Raw genomic sequence first — 16,064 nt, 5'->3', positions numbered from 1 at the left:
GGAGCAGGCGGTCTGTGTCCTCTGGCAGTCGCCCTTGTGCTCTGATGTGGCCAGTGGCACGAAGCACCACTGCCCCTGGTCTTGCTAACCCAAATGAGTCAACCTTGTAGCCCTATCTGCTGTGCCCACAGCCGTTGGTGCTGCAAGGGGTTCTGTGCGTAGTGCAGGCATCTTGATATAATGAATTCTCTGCTCTTCGAACACAATATTCCTTTTGAGTGAAAGCACTTGGGATCATATTTGGAGGCTGGCTGCATGGCAGGAACCCTGCCACCGCAGCAGTGAAAACTTTGAGTAATCACACCCCACTGACGTCCAGCATTTCACTGTTCTCCTCAATCTCATGTAGATCACCCATAGTCCATTTATAGTGCCGTTGTCTTACAGGACAGTGATGTTTGGGGTCACAGGAACACAAAGGCTGCCTGTCCATGTATATTTTCCTTTTCTGCTTCTACTTGCAAGTCCGTGATCAAATTCCTCTGTTCAACAGATACACCTGTGTCATCTGCCCCCTCTGTCTGTAAACAGTTCTAGGCAAACTATTCTTATCCCTCTGTCATTGCTGGTAATTTGCTTGGACATTATTTGTAATGAAATATTTCATCACTTAAAACAACAACAAATGAGAGATGGCATTTCATGGTATGTCTTTGAAAAGAGATGGCGAGCAGCAGCTATGTATCAAACAGTTGGCTTTGGGGATCATTCTGGTGTCCACCATTTCAGTTCTTGCTGCTTCTTTCTGTACCTCTGATCCAGTCTCATGTGTCTTCATAGAATTTATTGAGAGTCCTTAGAGACATGTTTACCACCTCCTGTCTGTCACAAACACCATGGGAACATAATATTGTGGTAAAATTATTTTTCAATACCTCTCATGACTTTCTATGAGAAAAGTTTTAAGAAAATACTTTCTGTGGCCTGATGCTGACATTTGTGTATAGTACTGACTTCTGTTTGGAAAAGGAAATTGCTTTGATTTGGCTATGGTAGTGTATAAAAAAAAAAATCAGCAAAGCCTAACCTGTGAAAATGGATAGTAGGAAACATGCACATCTAGAAAGCAGAGAGATGTTTGTTTTCCTAGTTGGCTTTACGAATCTTTGTCAGAAGAATCATGGGTGCCTCTCACTCCATACTCAGACCCCATCTCTATACCAGGTCTTTTGGACCTTGCCAGACTCTGCAAGCAGTAAAGAGGGAGTTGACCTTGCTGTCCTGAACATCTTCTAAATACAGGCAGGAGAAACAAAAACAACAACAAAGTTGTCTCCTTCTTGTATTCTGAACTGCCTGAGGCTCTCTGCTGGGGGCTCTCTCTTGTATTTAATCTGGAGGAGATTTTTCCTGTGTAAATATTCAAAGCCTCCCGTGTGGAATCAGGTGAGTCTCAGTGCAGTTCCCCAGCACTAGACCAGGGAGCTAAGGGTTCAGTTGGCCCCATGGCAAACCAGCCATGGATATCCCCACTGGTGGATATCCACACTGGCAGATATCCACATCCATGTTTGGATATCCACTGGTGGATATCCACACTGGCAGAACTGGCCCTAAACAGTCTGGTTTGGTATTTTTGTCTTACTGGCAATTACCTAACCTACCTCAGTAGTAATGTCGTATTACTAAATCTGTCAAAGGTTTCCTGCAACTGTGAAGGACATGACATCTTTTCTGCTTGTGCCACATAATATAACTCCTGCAAGCTCAGAGCTGGGAGAATTCCTTGACGGGCATCTCGAGAGTGTGTGTGTGTGTCCTTCCATCTGCCTGCCTTTTTTTTAAACATTTTTGAAAGGATAAGGCACTTCATAAGATGATCTAGCCTGGCCTTTAGACTTTTAATAGCTTTTGCTCTCAGCAGAAAGCTGTGCTAATGTTCTACTGCAAGATTTTCTGCTGCTCACTGTAAATGTCTTTATAGTTACTTTGTATTTGGTTTTATTCAATATATTTAGTAACAGTAGCATAGTTTCTAAATATGCCCAGTTGCTTCTGGAGGGATTCAGTAATTGAGATTTTAATTGAGATTAGTCCTGAGGTTAAGGACTTCTACTAGGAACCGCTCTCTGTTGCAGCAGCTTTTCTCCCAACTTGTTAACTCAATTTTTGGTCTTCTAATATAGAAATCCCGTTGCAGCCCTCATCTTCTGCAAAATTGATACATTCCCATGACTTCAGCTGAGATGTGTTATTCGTATTAGCGTGAAGGGAAAGTAGGGTGTGTGATTTTATAGCTTGGGAGTGTTTTTAAGGGGTCCTGAAACAGTGAGTCATTGCTAACTTCTGTCTGTCTTTGAAGTGTCTGTTCTCAGTCTGGCAATAACTTTGCAGGAGATGACTCAGGGGGGTAAGCCACACCATAGTTTAATATTTGACTAAGATTAAAAGAGCTCTTAGACACACATGGCTTATAACAAGCTTGGTGTATCACCTGCCTTCTTTCTATGTGATCACTCTTGAGACCCCAGCACCTGTTAGCAGCTGGATGCTCACCTTCCAGCAACAGGCAGAAAAATAAGGATGAATTGGTTCAGGTTCCCTTTTGCCACATTTTACAACCCATCTCCCTGGCATCACCACCCGCAATGACTTCCTCACAGAAGCTTGTCCTACCGGCTGCTACAGATGAATCCATTCTGCTGTGTTTTACCTGGGAACCACTCCATGTACTATTAATGCTTGGGAGACAGGTCTGCTTGCTTGCTTGTTTTGTTGTATTTGCCTCAGGTTAAACGTCCTGGTGTGGTTTAGGGGTGAGACCCGGATGCAAGTGACGGCACAAAGATGTGGCAAAGGAAGGAGACAGGAAGGAATCTCATCAGGCTATGACTAATCACTGGTCCTGTGGAACAAAGCAAGAGAAAGGATGACAGGCTTCTGAGTCCTCCTGAGAGCCATTCCCATTGCATCAAGGGTAGCTTTGGGGAAGGAAGGTACAATGAAGTTATGTAGTTTCTGCGGGGAAGTTCTTGTCTACAGTCCTGCATGGCACTGGCTTTTATTTCAATGTTAGTAACCAAGGTAAACCCTTAAGGGCGAGAGCACTGGGAAAGGAAGAAGGGGAAACAGTGTCTAGACTGGTTACATGGAGAAAGTATCTGCACTTTTGTCCTGTCTATACTAGGCTTTTACAGGGAGACAGGTATGGAAATGTGAAGCAAAGAACCTTCAATTTGCAGGAACTAGAATAAACTTACATTTCCCACTGAAGTTCACATTTCACAGGCAACTTCAGCTGTTCTTCAAAGCACCTGTGAGTGGAATTGGATTTTCCATGAGATTCCTCATGGTCTCTCCTTCTCCATCACTTCCCACAATGTCAGCATTGCTGGAAACCTTCTTTCAACACCTTCAGCCCAGCTGCCAGTGGAAAAGTCTGCTCTCTCCTCTCTTTGTAGATGGAGATTTCCCTGCAGGTGTGAGTGGTACAGTGCCTGCAAATGTAACTGCATCCTTTCAAGGGGATCAGGTCATAATAAACTTCTTGGTGCAAGAGCTGTACATTGTCTGCAAGCCTGAAATGCTGAAAGCAGGCTGGAAAACAAGGAAGATCCCCTTCAACTATTCAACCAATGCTTTTCTTGTCTTTACCCTTCAAAGACTTCCTGAAACCTCTGTGCCACATGAAAACACTGATCATGCTATCAGTGCTGTGGGCTTCTTTCTGTGGGGAAACAGCAAAGCAATGAAAGAGGGAGAGCAATAAAACAACATGGGCAGGTTTTTACAGATTCCCCAAATAATCCATTTGTCATCTAATTCACATTATCATCTTCATCTAAGTATTCAAGGGGAAGGGAGGGCTTCTTCCTCAGTGGAGATGCTTACTTATTTCACTATAGGATGTCTGAGGATGGACACAGATAAGGGCAATTACTTTCCTGAATAAGGAGAGGGTCTAGGGTTTGCTCCTCCTGTGGTGTTCCAATGCAGTAGGTAAAATTATTTCTCATTTACCCTTCTCAGCTGCTGCTGAGCCATTAGCCTTTACAGTTCACTTGACTTCCAGTAAGGGAGGCCTGAGGCAGGGCAGGTGTGCAGGCTAGCTTGTCTGACCTCCTTATTGCTGAGACCTGTCTATTTCCTGAGGCAGTGCCAAATGGTGCAATTTTGGGTTGATCAGTCAAATACTAAATTGGGAAATATTTTCCTCTGTCACTTGTCATTCTTCCATCTCAGTGCCCTTTCATTGCCTTGTGAAAGGTGAGACTGTCAGGGGAAAGGAGTAAGTCTGATTACCGACATCTGACTGAAGAATATATAGGCTCCTCTCTGCATATTGGTGGGAAGGTAGTAGTACTTCTCAGGTGAGAACTGTTTGAGCTGGAAATCCCTGTGTGTTCCTGAAGTCTCCACAAGCTGAGGGTGAGAGATGATACACTGACCCTTGTTAGAACTCTGGGGCAATGGTGCAGCCTTTTTTATTTCCATGCTCCCATGGAGACACTGAAAAATAAGGGAAGAGGATGATGGACATCAAGATGCTGGGTGTACTGGCATTGCTTACTTGGGACTCTGGATTTTTTAAATCCCCAGTCCCAGCTGCATTTTCTGATCTGCACAACTTTTTTTTCTGTGCCTGTTCCTGCTCACAGGAAACTGCAGAACCTCTTTACCTTGTGGTGTCACTGTAGTATTGATACAGTCACCTCTGCTGGCTTCACTGGTTTAATTTGTGTTAACTATCACGTTTGTAACCACAGTGAAAGTGATTATTTTCTAAAGCAGGTGGAGAGTGGCTTCTGCTGTCTTGAAGGGAAACATTCCTCCCTAGGCTGGGACTCAAGGGAAAGGGGCCAACTTGGTTCTCTGGAAAGATGATCTGGGGCTCTGCTGAATTATTAAGTACACACCACAGCCATCAGCTCAGAGAGAAAGAGAAGCACCAGCTTAGGTCACAGGTGCAGGATGGAGATTACTAAGAACAGAGGAGTGTAACTGGATCGGACTCATGCCCTTGGATGCTCTGCTGCCTTGATCAGTGTCACAGCTGCTTGGCACTACGATACATATGCTTGGCTTGGTTTGGTGGGCCTCTCTGGCACCACAGACAGTTGGAAAAGTCCAACTCCACAGTACTGAATCCTCCTGCTCCTTTCAGGGGCATCTCACTCTTAGAGCAAGCCTGGAGGAACAGCAACCCTAGGTCACACACATGGAAACTGAGGCACAGTGTTTCAGTCTAACAACTCAAATGTGTTGACCACGTTTAAACTCTGTTTGATCACCAACATAAATGATATGCAGATTTGCAGAGGACACAATCACAAGCAGCTGCACCAGGAGGTCCACTGGAGCTTATGTATCTGCAGCCCTTGTGAAAAAACAGGTTGTCTGATTTGATGACTTTGCTGCCCAAGTATGTGTGTTCACTCCAGAAGTTTTGGGCAAGGTTGTATGCCCTAGGCTATAGAGAAAGATAACGAGGTTGAAAATAAGATCACATCTCCCAGACATGCCTGAGATCTCCAAGATCCTTCCGCTGTGCATGTCCAAACAAAATGGTGAATGTCTTTCTGTCCCTTTGGCCACATGAATCTGCTGTGATGCGAGGAAAGGACAGGATGGGGTGTGGCCCTGTGAAGAGCAGCAGGCAGCTGCTTCTTGTTTGGTGGCAGCTGGCACTTACCAGCACTGGCAGGTGGCTGGTGCACTCATAGGAGATGCTGCCTCATTCGAGGGGACAATATCCCTTACTCTGAATGAGGCACCCAGTCCTGTTCCTGCAGGAACTTCTACCACACACTTAAGGACTGATCTTGCACTGTTTTTGCTTATTCCTCTTTCTTTAATCATAAATTGAAATAGTTTACTACTGGAGGAGGTCTACTTTATCAGTAAATATTTATTTCTATATTGCCACCTTGTAAGTCTCATCCTCTTTCTCTGCTGTTAATGCCAGCCTCTCTGGAGTTCCTTGGGACAAGGAAATATAGGTTGTTTTCCCATGTTTTCCCCTTTCAAGTATGTCAGTCCTTGAACACCAAAATAGAGCACTTCTAACTGGAGACAGGAACTTGTCGTCTGACAGTGTTTCTCCTTTGGTCCAAAGTTACCTTGTGAAAATCTGCCTGTGTTGGGCCATATTAACCTTTGAAATGTCAATAGTTGTAAAGGCATTATAAGATGTTCAGCGGGTTTTGCAAGGTTTCAAACAGTTAAGAATCTCTGAAGAATCTGCACACACTGAGTAGGCTCCGGGCCTCTCACAACAGAGATTTTTTGGTCTAAATAAGACAGTTTTAGGAGTGAGATTAGAGGGAGGATCTAGTCAAGCAGTGAGGAAAAATGAGTAAAGCTGCTTAAATTAAATAGCTGACAATTGTCTTCTGAACAGAAGCTTTAGGCTGTCTGAAAAGCAGAGGAGATATTATCAGTTTCAGGTATACTTTAATATTTTATTCTTCACTGATGTGAAAGCAAGTTTCAGAATCAGCATTTTGTGGAATTTCCCGTCAGAAAAGACTTTTATTTTTTGCTCACATTAAGGATGAAAAGAAGGACTGTAGTGGCCCTGCTCATTTTTCTATCACCCTGTGCACAAGATGTTGCTGGCTGGTGGTACCACCATCCCTCTGAGGACAGAACTGTGGCAGATGGACTGGGTAAGACTTCCAGAGGAGACCAGCCCCCTTGCAGACTGTCCTATGCTGCCTGGCAGCAGCTATCCGTGGGAGAAGGGTTGGTTGCTTTTCCTTTGGTTTATCTAGCTCTTGGTCTCCAAACTGGAAATACCTTGGCTGTCAGGAGCAGCAGAGGCTTATTTGCTTTTTCCACATGAATCATGAGACTGGAGATGTTCGATCTGCTTCATGATGGAGGGTCTCAGCCTGCTTGTCTGTTCAATGGGGCAGATCCCTGGGCAGGTTGCTGAAGGGCTCTGGGAACAGATGAATAAAGAGGTGTGACAGCATCTGGAGGGACCACAGGTGTCCCAGTCCCCTGGCACCCTGTAAACACAGGGTGTTTATCATGTATCCTTCTAAATGGTATAGGGCAATAATGCTGCAGACCTTTAACCTGTATTCCAGTTAGGAAGAAACTGTAAACCAAGCAATGATAATATATAGTATGATAGCAGTTTATGATGCTTCAGCAGGTGAACCTGTTTACCATGAATAATACTTTTCTATGGGAAAGAGATGATGCTATATCCTGAATCAGGCTTTCCCCTGCAGTGTCATCACGTGTACAGTGTCAACACTGTACTACTTTTCTAATAGGAGCACAAATATTTTCTCTTATTCCAGAAGCCTCTTGCTCAGATGATTTCAAATTCAGGCCACTGGGATTTTTACAGAAATTTTTGAGAAAGCTGGAATAAACTTAGAGAATGTAGACCAATGTAAAACAAAACTGCTGAGCCCAAGTTTGGGTTGCAGTGTCATTTTCTGACCTACTGTAAAATAGTGGATGTAGCCACCTGACTCCAGACCATTTGTTATGTGTGTGGTGGGTCCAGTGCTTTAGCTGGAAAATGCCAAATACACCATTTCAATGGGAGCTAAACCCTGTAGCTGCAGGCAAAGTAGTTTACAGAGTCAAGTATGAACTGCAGCAGGATTCAATGCATTATGTATGGATCAGCCCTCTGGAATTGCACATGCATGTAAGTTATGCCTGTAGGAAAACAGTAATTTAAAACCTCCGTCTTCCCCGCCTCTTGGAGCTGACTTACGTTAAATATTAACAAACTTGGTTCATCAATTCCCTGGTTCACTTGGCTTCTTTTAACAACAGACGTTATTACAACAACTACTCTGTCTGCCTCCCTGCTTCTTTCAGCACAGCCAATGGTGAAACCCAAGAATCTGCAGCTGTAACTCTGCCTGCAGAGCCTGGCTGTTGCCCCAGTCCTATAGTCATCCCCAACTTTCTTCCTGAGATCACAAATGCAAATGTATCCCACCTTTGGCTCTGAGTAGCTTGTACTGAGAGACGCTTGTTGCAGTGAGGCTTTGGCTAAAGTAGACTGAGGAAAGGTGTGAGGGAGCCCACAGGAAGGTGAGTTCCTCTTGTCAGAGGAGGAAGCAGTGAGCATGGCCAGCAACCCCAGTGCACTGCCCCGGGTAACCTTCCAGACGCCAGAGAAACCTGGGGAGGAATCATCGCACAGGAAACTGGGCAAGTTGACCATCAAGTATAACCGCAAAGACCTACAGCGCTGGCTAGACCTGGAGGAATGGATCAATGCCCAGCTGCAGGAGCTGTACCAATGCCGGGTGAGTAGCTGGGGCAAATCAGCTTGTCAGGTAAATGAGTCTAGAGACCCTGTGTGCTCAGATAGAGGTTTGCTTGCTCTGCCTCACTGGAAATAGTTTCTCATCTTCATTCTTCAATAGGTATCTCCTTGCCACCTGCTGCAGTCCTCTCTCTGACTGGTGTATCAGTAGGCAGAGAAGCTTGCACTGATACAATCCAACCAGCTTTAAATTGCCTGGCATTGCACCCACTGAGGGGATGTAGCTATTGCTCAGCACAAGTAGCAGAACCTGGAGAGATGTATAAACCCAGGATGCTTCTTGATGCTGAACTGCATGTGGTGAGTGGCTTTGCTGCGAGCAGTATTTAAGCTAGCTGGGTTGGAGTTATCAGTGTATCCCTGCTCCTTTTTGTGGAACACTACTGGCAGAAGGAGAAGGGAAAAAAACCCCTATGTGCAAATGTATAGATCTTATGCCTTCTTCTTCACAAATCCTCAGAGCCATTTTCCTTGCCTGAACTTCCCTTTGCAACAGGAACAGTCCTTCTTAAATTCTTTCTGCCTACCTGAGAGTTGTCCCACTAAGAAAGATCCAGGAATGCTTAGGTCCAGCACCTGAATGGTGTGGGTCTTTATTTCAGCTGTTGCAGAGTAGATGACAGTTTTTTACTGGGTAGTGTGACATTTAAGTCAAGTTCCAGCACTGGCTGCGTACACTGAAATTTGAACCTTGTACTATCACTTCTATGCATATACTGTGCTTAGATGGATGGCTCTTCTGCTGGGTGCTTTCATAAGTGATAGTGCTTTTCCATGCCTGAGAGTACCTTTGGAGTGTGGTACAGGAAAAGGTGAAAGGATTTCCTACACTGTACATCGTGACCTTAAACCCATTTAAATAGCTTGACTAAGAGTTTTTCTTTACTCTGTAGGACAATGGCCAATACAGTAAGAGAACAAAGCTTTCTTGACTCAGAGCCCAGTACATCTTCAATGGAAGACATAGATGGGCCTAACAAATTGTGTAAAACAGCTTATTCATGTCCTGGATGAGGATGGACTAAATTAAGTGCCAAGGCCTTTCTGTCCTGTTTTCTGTATTTGCACCTCAGCACAGTGCTAAGCACATTTAAGGGAAAAAGAGTTGATGATTGCTTAGAGTCTTCTGCTCCGAGCATAAGCACTTTCAAATTGCAATCAACAATGGAAGTGGATGTGTTAGCACAGCCCAGGAAAGGTAGTTTTTGTGTTATATGCCACGATGGTATAGAGAAACTTTTGCCTGCCCAAGGTGATTTTCTTAGCCTGAGAGCCATAGAACGATGTCAACTCCATAGCTGAAGAGCCAAACTTCAGGAACTGTCTCAGGGCTGTCTTTATTATCATTGTTGCTGTTGTTTTTTACTATTGTAATCATTATTATCATAATTTTCTGTGTGAATTTTCCTATTTGATATTTGTGGGAATGTATCAGATTCTCATGCCATGTTGGGAGATAAAAATAGTTCATTTCTGTTTTAATTTATGCCATAGGCAAATAACAGGCAGCAGAAAACAAATATGGAGAAAAGGTCCTTCCTTCTGCTGCAAATGAATGGCTCCTCTGAAAATTCCCCCTATGGGGAATTACTGCAGCTTTAAAGACTTAAGTTTTTGGGACTTTTTTGGAGACAGACGAGAAGCACTTGGTAGCACCAGTCACAAGACCCAAGATGGGGCTCCCTATGTGCTACTCTTGCTGAAGTCTAGCAAGATAGACCTTTACACTTGTAAATGTGTAAGAAAAACAAGTCAGCTTACGTTATCACTTCTGCTTTTCTGAAAATTAAGAGCTGTTTACTGTCATCAGAGCAGCTGCCCAAAGGGGACGTTTTTTTCCCTACTACAAAATGCCAGCAGGCACAAGTGAGAAACCCAGCCGTGCCCTTACAGAAACAGATTGCCAGTGGATTGCCTTTGCTAGCACCTCTCCAGCACAACAGATTTCCCTACTTCCTGGTGTATTCAGGCCAGCCGAAGAGATTTGCTACCAGGAACTACATAACATGATGCTGTGCCAGGTCAGAGACTATTAATAGGGTACAACAGGGGGGATTACATAGGATCTTTTCAAATACATACATGTGTCACGGTCATTGCTTATAATCACCCGGGTGTCCAGCAGGTCCTCCTGCTCTCCTCTGTGCATTGTGGCAAGACTATTTAGCTAACCTGCTACTCTGGGCTTCCTTGTGTCCATCAACTTCCATTACATTTACCATTTTCTGTTATCTCTTACTTTGCTCCACTTGCCCCTTGGCAGTGCAGTGTTCCTCAGTGTCTTCTAGACATTCAAATGCCAGCAACGTTAGTTCAAACATCACCTCCTGATACAAGTAATATGAATGCTATGATGTTTACTATCATGAAGCTTTTTTGCAACCAAACTAAGACTTATTGATTTTCAAAATGATTCCTTGCACATGGAATCCAGAACAGCATCCACACTAGGACCAAAAAGCCACAGGGAATTCCTAACCTGTCCCACCCTCCTGGCCTATTTAGCTTCTCAGCCAGAGACAAAGTTGAACTGGATCAACACCTGCTTTCTAAACAGTTACATGAAAACTATTACTTTTTAAAAAAATGCTATGTGGGTCACAGTGCAATATATTTAACTCTGGTTTATTATTTATTGTTAAGTTAGCTGCATATCAAAGTCAAAGGCTTTCTACTTCCTCTCTGGCATACAGAGACATATCAGACACTGCTAAGAAAAAGTTTCTTTTTTTCCTGTAAGTATTGCCTTTATGTTTAATGTTTTACACATACATCTGTAAATGCTAGTTCGCAATCAGGTACTGTGCTGTTTACCCAGTATCCTTACTCTACTGATTATTATGTCAAAATATCACTAGTGTTGTGTTGTGAAAGATTCATTTTGCAAATACACTGGAAAACCACAACCTGCTTTCCTTAAAGACTTGTAGAGACTTTTGAAGCTTTAATGTGTCCGTGATCAAGTTTTACAAATGTTTCCAACTAACACCCCGATGTAGTACAAGATTATTACTCCAGTCATCAAAACTTGGGGTCCCTCTTACATTAAAGAAGACTATTATGTCCCACTCACGTCTGTTAGAGAAAGCTGGCAAAATACTGTTAGGTCTTTCAACAGCATAATTTTCTCTCCATTGCTGCAAAAAGCCTTAGTATAAATACAAAGTACGTGAACGTAATTAGCATAAAAGCCTAAAATCTTCCTGTATTATTTGTGCCTCTCTAACACTAAGCCTGCTGGGTTTGTTTGGCGAACTCTTCATAGATGAGGGGTGTCACAGGCTGTCTTAAATTGCATTGCAGTTGGATAGTCTTGAAAGGGTCTTTCCATGATGGATTATGATCCCTGAACAGTGCAGTGGTGGGAAAAGATGAAGAATGTGTACATCAGGAGGTGTGGTTCTAGCAGACTACGCAAAAGGGCTGGAATCTGTGCCCTCTTTATAAGAACCTCCTTATTTTGAGATGATTTATATCGCGACTTCAATTTTGCAGCACAGTTTTATTGTAACTCAGCTGCTCAGTTCTTTAAAGATGGACTCTAGAGTTCTTAGATGTTGGAAGGTTTATTAACTGTGGTGGGTTTTTTTCTTTTTAGCTAAGGGAAGAAACAGAGACAGCAGCTCCTGAACCACAAATTGATCTTGAAGATCTCCTGGAGGTCCCTAATGAAGAACAGAAATTAAAACTACAGGTCAGATAGAGAGACTTGGTGACTTTAGATCAGGGACTTTTATAAAGAGTAGTGGTGTGGGGGGGGTAGAGAATGTGTGTTTCCAGTGTTGTATGATGCTTCCCTGTGTTTCCACTTGTCAGAGGTAGTAAGATTATATACACTTTTTGTAGAGAGGGGAGGATTAGATGAACTCATAAATACTAAAATGATGACTCCTTGTTTTTTTAGGAAATCCTCCATGAGTGCTCCAGCCCTACAGAGGTGAGTGAAGCACCATATACATGTACGTATGTTAGTTATATGTTATACTGTGCTGCTACAGTGTGTCTTTGTTGCTGCTTGGCTGAATAGCCAAGATATTACTGTACTGTAGATTCATTTAATCCTAATGGGAGGTGTTTGCCACTTTATTCTGCTGTGTTACAAAATTACATGTAAATCTAAATAGGTGAGCTGAAGGCAGAGCACTGGAGGAAATAAGGAATTATGCTTTACAACCAAAGAAAGTTCATTCCATGTTTTGGAATTTTGGAATGACCAGGCTGAGTTGCTATTTGGTCCTCAGTGTAGAAAAGCCAGAGATAGCGATACGGTTCACATAACAATATTGCACACTGCCAACTAAATGCATTCTTAGCTTTAACCACTCTATGGTTATGAATTACAAGAATGTAAGATGGTCTTCATGTTGGATTGGGCAGATAACTGCTGAGCAATGGCCATGTAAGTTAGTTATACGCGTGGGTTTCTTTTCCCCACGTGAACTTTACAAGTACTGATCTTGAGTTAGAGAGTTAAAAAGTCCCACAAGCAGCCACAATGTCCAGAGGAGTGGAGCCTAATACTTTGCAGTGTAGTGCATGCATCACAGAGGAAGTGCCTTTGCTGCATTGAATACCTGTGCAAAATGGGGTCCCCCATCACTGCTTCAGCCACGTGCATTACATGTGAACATTGTGCTCAGACATCGTTCCTCAGACTCCACATCTTGTCGAGCCTATGTAGCTGTACAGTGATGAATATACAGAAAATGAGATGAATGCATGACTATCACTGAAATTAAACTAGGCTGTAGCAATCATTACAGATAGTCTCCTAGTAGGGGTTCAACAAAGCTGGCAATACAGAAATAGTTTTCAGAGTGTGTGAATTTCAGATCTGAGGCAAGAATCCCACATTCCCTGAGTGATAATTGAAAAGAGTTTGCTCTACTGACTCATAAGCCATGAAGGTGTCTTGTGGGCAGCACAGTACCTGCTGAATACAGATACTGCTACCCCATTGGCAAAACCATGTACTTTCACCCTGGTGATCTTGAATCCTCTTGAAAGATCTCAGCAACCTAATTCCAGAAGGCAGGTAAGAAACAAAGTGGTTTCCTCTGAAAGGACTAACTGAAAAGGAATGAATGATTCTAGGCATTTACTTCCAGAGCAAGTTGTGGCAAAGTCTGATACCAAAGTGAGGAAGCTGGGCTTCCACACAGCACAAATGCTAATAAGCTGCAATACTTCCAGTGACCTTGCCTAATTACAAGGACATGTAGCTATGTCTTTGGGTGAAGAAAGGCTGCACACTTCTTTATGGTGATGTTACTTGTCATGCAGAGAGTAAAGTTTGCATATTGCCCTCTGCTTGGAATAACCAGTTGGTCCAGTTTGGTTCATAGTCCTTGGCTGTGTCAGCAAAGTAGTCAGGGTTTATCTCCATTAACTGCTCATCTATCTGCTCTGCCTCCCCTCAACCCCTGCTCAACGTTATCATTAGTCCTACATACGTTTTGCTCCACCTCTTCTCTGCCAGCCACTTCCTTGTAGAGCTGGCACAGCTCCAAGATGGTTTGCAATCCACAACATGGAGCTTTACAGGTTCAACAAGAGGGACAGCTTGCTTTGCCCTAGATTGGAAGGGCAGAAGAAGTGGGCAGGAGGTTATGGTGGCAACAGGAAGCAGTGGAACCTAACAGAGGACAACAGCATCCTGAGGTCATCTCAAGGTAGAAAAAGCAGGTATCTGGGATGAAGAGGGGCAGGCTAGCTCCTAGGGAGAAAATAAACATGGCTTTTCCAGAGGGAAACAGGGGAAGGGAAGTAGAGGAGCTTTTAAGACCCTGTTAATCCATCAAAAGGTCTCCTTTCCTAAGCTAAAAGATAGGTTTGCTCAACAGATGTCAAAATTCTGGTTTCTGCTCAACATAAAGGCAAATGTGGGAATGATCCAAGTGCCATTGTACTTTTCAGGCTGGTGAGCACTGGAATTAATATGACATCCTTCTTTAACCAATTCTTACTGTAGGACTTCATTACGGAATTGCTTAGTCGATTGAAAGGTCTCCGGAGAGTCACCAATCCTCAGAAGAAATGACCTTGCTCACATGAACACCCACCTTTGGTCACAAGGAAACATGTGTCTTCTCTACAAAAAACAGGATCAGCAACAGCACTTCTGAATATGTTTAGGACTTATTACTGAGAAACATCACCAAGTTTGTGAACTTTGTACCAGTGGTTTGAAGTCTCCACTGCTTCCAGATCTACACACATAGCAGGCAGCTAGAATGTACATTTTCTTGATTCTTAAAGAGCATGTTAGCCTGGGGAACAGGACAAGGTGTCCTTCCTTTAGTTTCTTCTAGGAATTTCCATGCTGGCCAAGGAGCACTGAATACAATTCTCAGGAGCTCGTTGAGACTTCTTTTGTTCTGCCCACTGCAAGGAAAACAAGGCATTGGTTATCACTCATTCATCAACATGGAAAATCAGTCACTGTTAAGCTGCACCCCATTTCAGTCTGGGTGGGACCCAACTGCGATCTCCTGCCTGTTACCGCTGTACCTGACTCTACAGCATTGCACCTACTTTGCAAGTCTTATTAAGCCTCTGTTATTTATGAAGGTCGGACAGAAAATATCCAGTATGATGGAAGGAAAATGGCCAAGTGCACCTGGTCTACTTAAGGGGAAGTTTGTGAAACAGCTGTTAAGGCTAATGGAAGAGATTTTCTTTTTTCTAAAAGGCTAAGATTTAGTATTTTTTCTAAGTCTTTTTTCTATAAGACAATGATTTAGAAGAGTCTTCTAAAGGAGCAAGGTCTGGGAATGATTTTTCTCATAATTTAAAAAGATGTTGTAAAAATACTTATTTTGTATATTAAACCAGAGAAAACCAGCCGTGCACTGCTTGCTTTTGTTCTCTTTTTAGGTACTAAAGAAAAACTGAAGTAAAAAAATATCTGCTCCCAATTTCCCTTCAGGGAGCACCTCAGAGAGAGTCTTTTAAAGACAAGGTAGGTCTCACAAATGAGCAGTGAAGTAGGACACACTGTCTTGCTGCAAACTCTTCTGGCTACAACTAATGTTTGTCTGGAAAAGTACAGAGGAAACTACATCCAGCCTCTCAGCAGGTCAGTAATTTGACACATGTGACTAGGAAATAAGGTAGCAAATGGAGGCCGATTGCTTAGGCAGAGCACTCTCACATTATGCCTGCCCCTACGCTCAGGCCTGCCACTCAAAACACAAGAGTTGCTGAGTCACATCCAGAGGGGCTTCTATGTACCAGTACATTCAAGGCCAGCTTTTGAGTACATGTTTTGTTTGTTTGTCAGACAGGGGCAGAAGGGACCAACTCTGGAACAGGAGGGACATGCAGGTTAGCTAACAAACACAAACAAGAATTCTTGGGCTGGACCAGTAATATCTTAAATACATTAGTCTTTCCATCTTTAGCAGTAGCAGAGTGATGACTATTACCTTTTGCTTCCCTCCTATTTTCCAGGTGTCAGTGAACAAGCTGTGGGCCCTGTCCTCTGAGAGGACAAAATCCAAGCTGCAGTAACAACTGTGATGTAAGGGCTTGCTTCCCTTCAATGCTGTTCTTGTAGCTGACTGGCTCCTGGAAGTTAGCAAGCCGTGCAGACCATGTCTTGTTCTAAGGCTCCTCCAAGATGCTCTAAGCCTCACCCACTAGGTTGGAGAAATGGTCTTCCTTTATCAGGGCCAATATATATCTATGGTAGTCCTGGGAACAGGCCATTTTTCACCTAGAAAGGGATTAATAGGACATGCCTTCCCTTCTGAAATCTCAGCTTTGTAAGTAAAATAACAACAAAATTAAATCCAGAGCTGCAACGGTTGTAGATCTG

At 43.3% G+C, this 16,064-nt stretch overlaps 1 protein-coding gene across 1 annotated transcript; it reads left to right on the top strand.

Moving 5' to 3' along the window:
* Nucleotides 1-7,595: 7,595 nt before the first annotated feature.
* On the top strand, nt 7,596-14,394 carry PPP1R14D (protein phosphatase 1 regulatory inhibitor subunit 14D). The gene is made up of 4 exons (XM_027706290.1): nt 7,596-8,225; nt 11,844-11,939; nt 12,150-12,182; nt 14,217-14,394. The coding sequence occupies exons 1-4, from the start codon at nt 8,043-8,045 to the stop codon at nt 14,283-14,285; spliced, it is 381 nt and encodes a 126-aa protein (XP_027562091.1). The 5' UTR covers nt 7,596-8,042; the 3' UTR covers nt 14,286-14,394.
* The last annotated feature ends 1,670 nt before the right edge of the window (nt 14,395-16,064 follow it).

Source organism: Neopelma chrysocephalum, unplaced genomic scaffold, assembly GCF_003984885.1.
Source record: "Neopelma chrysocephalum unplaced genomic scaffold, ASM398488v2 Primary Assembly neopelma1_24, whole genome shotgun sequence".
In the NCBI taxonomy this organism is placed as follows: domain Eukaryota; kingdom Metazoa; phylum Chordata; class Aves; order Passeriformes; family Pipridae; genus Neopelma; species Neopelma chrysocephalum.
The sequence above is the reverse complement of the archived record's forward strand: the minus strand, read 5'-3'. Positions and strand labels throughout refer to the sequence as shown.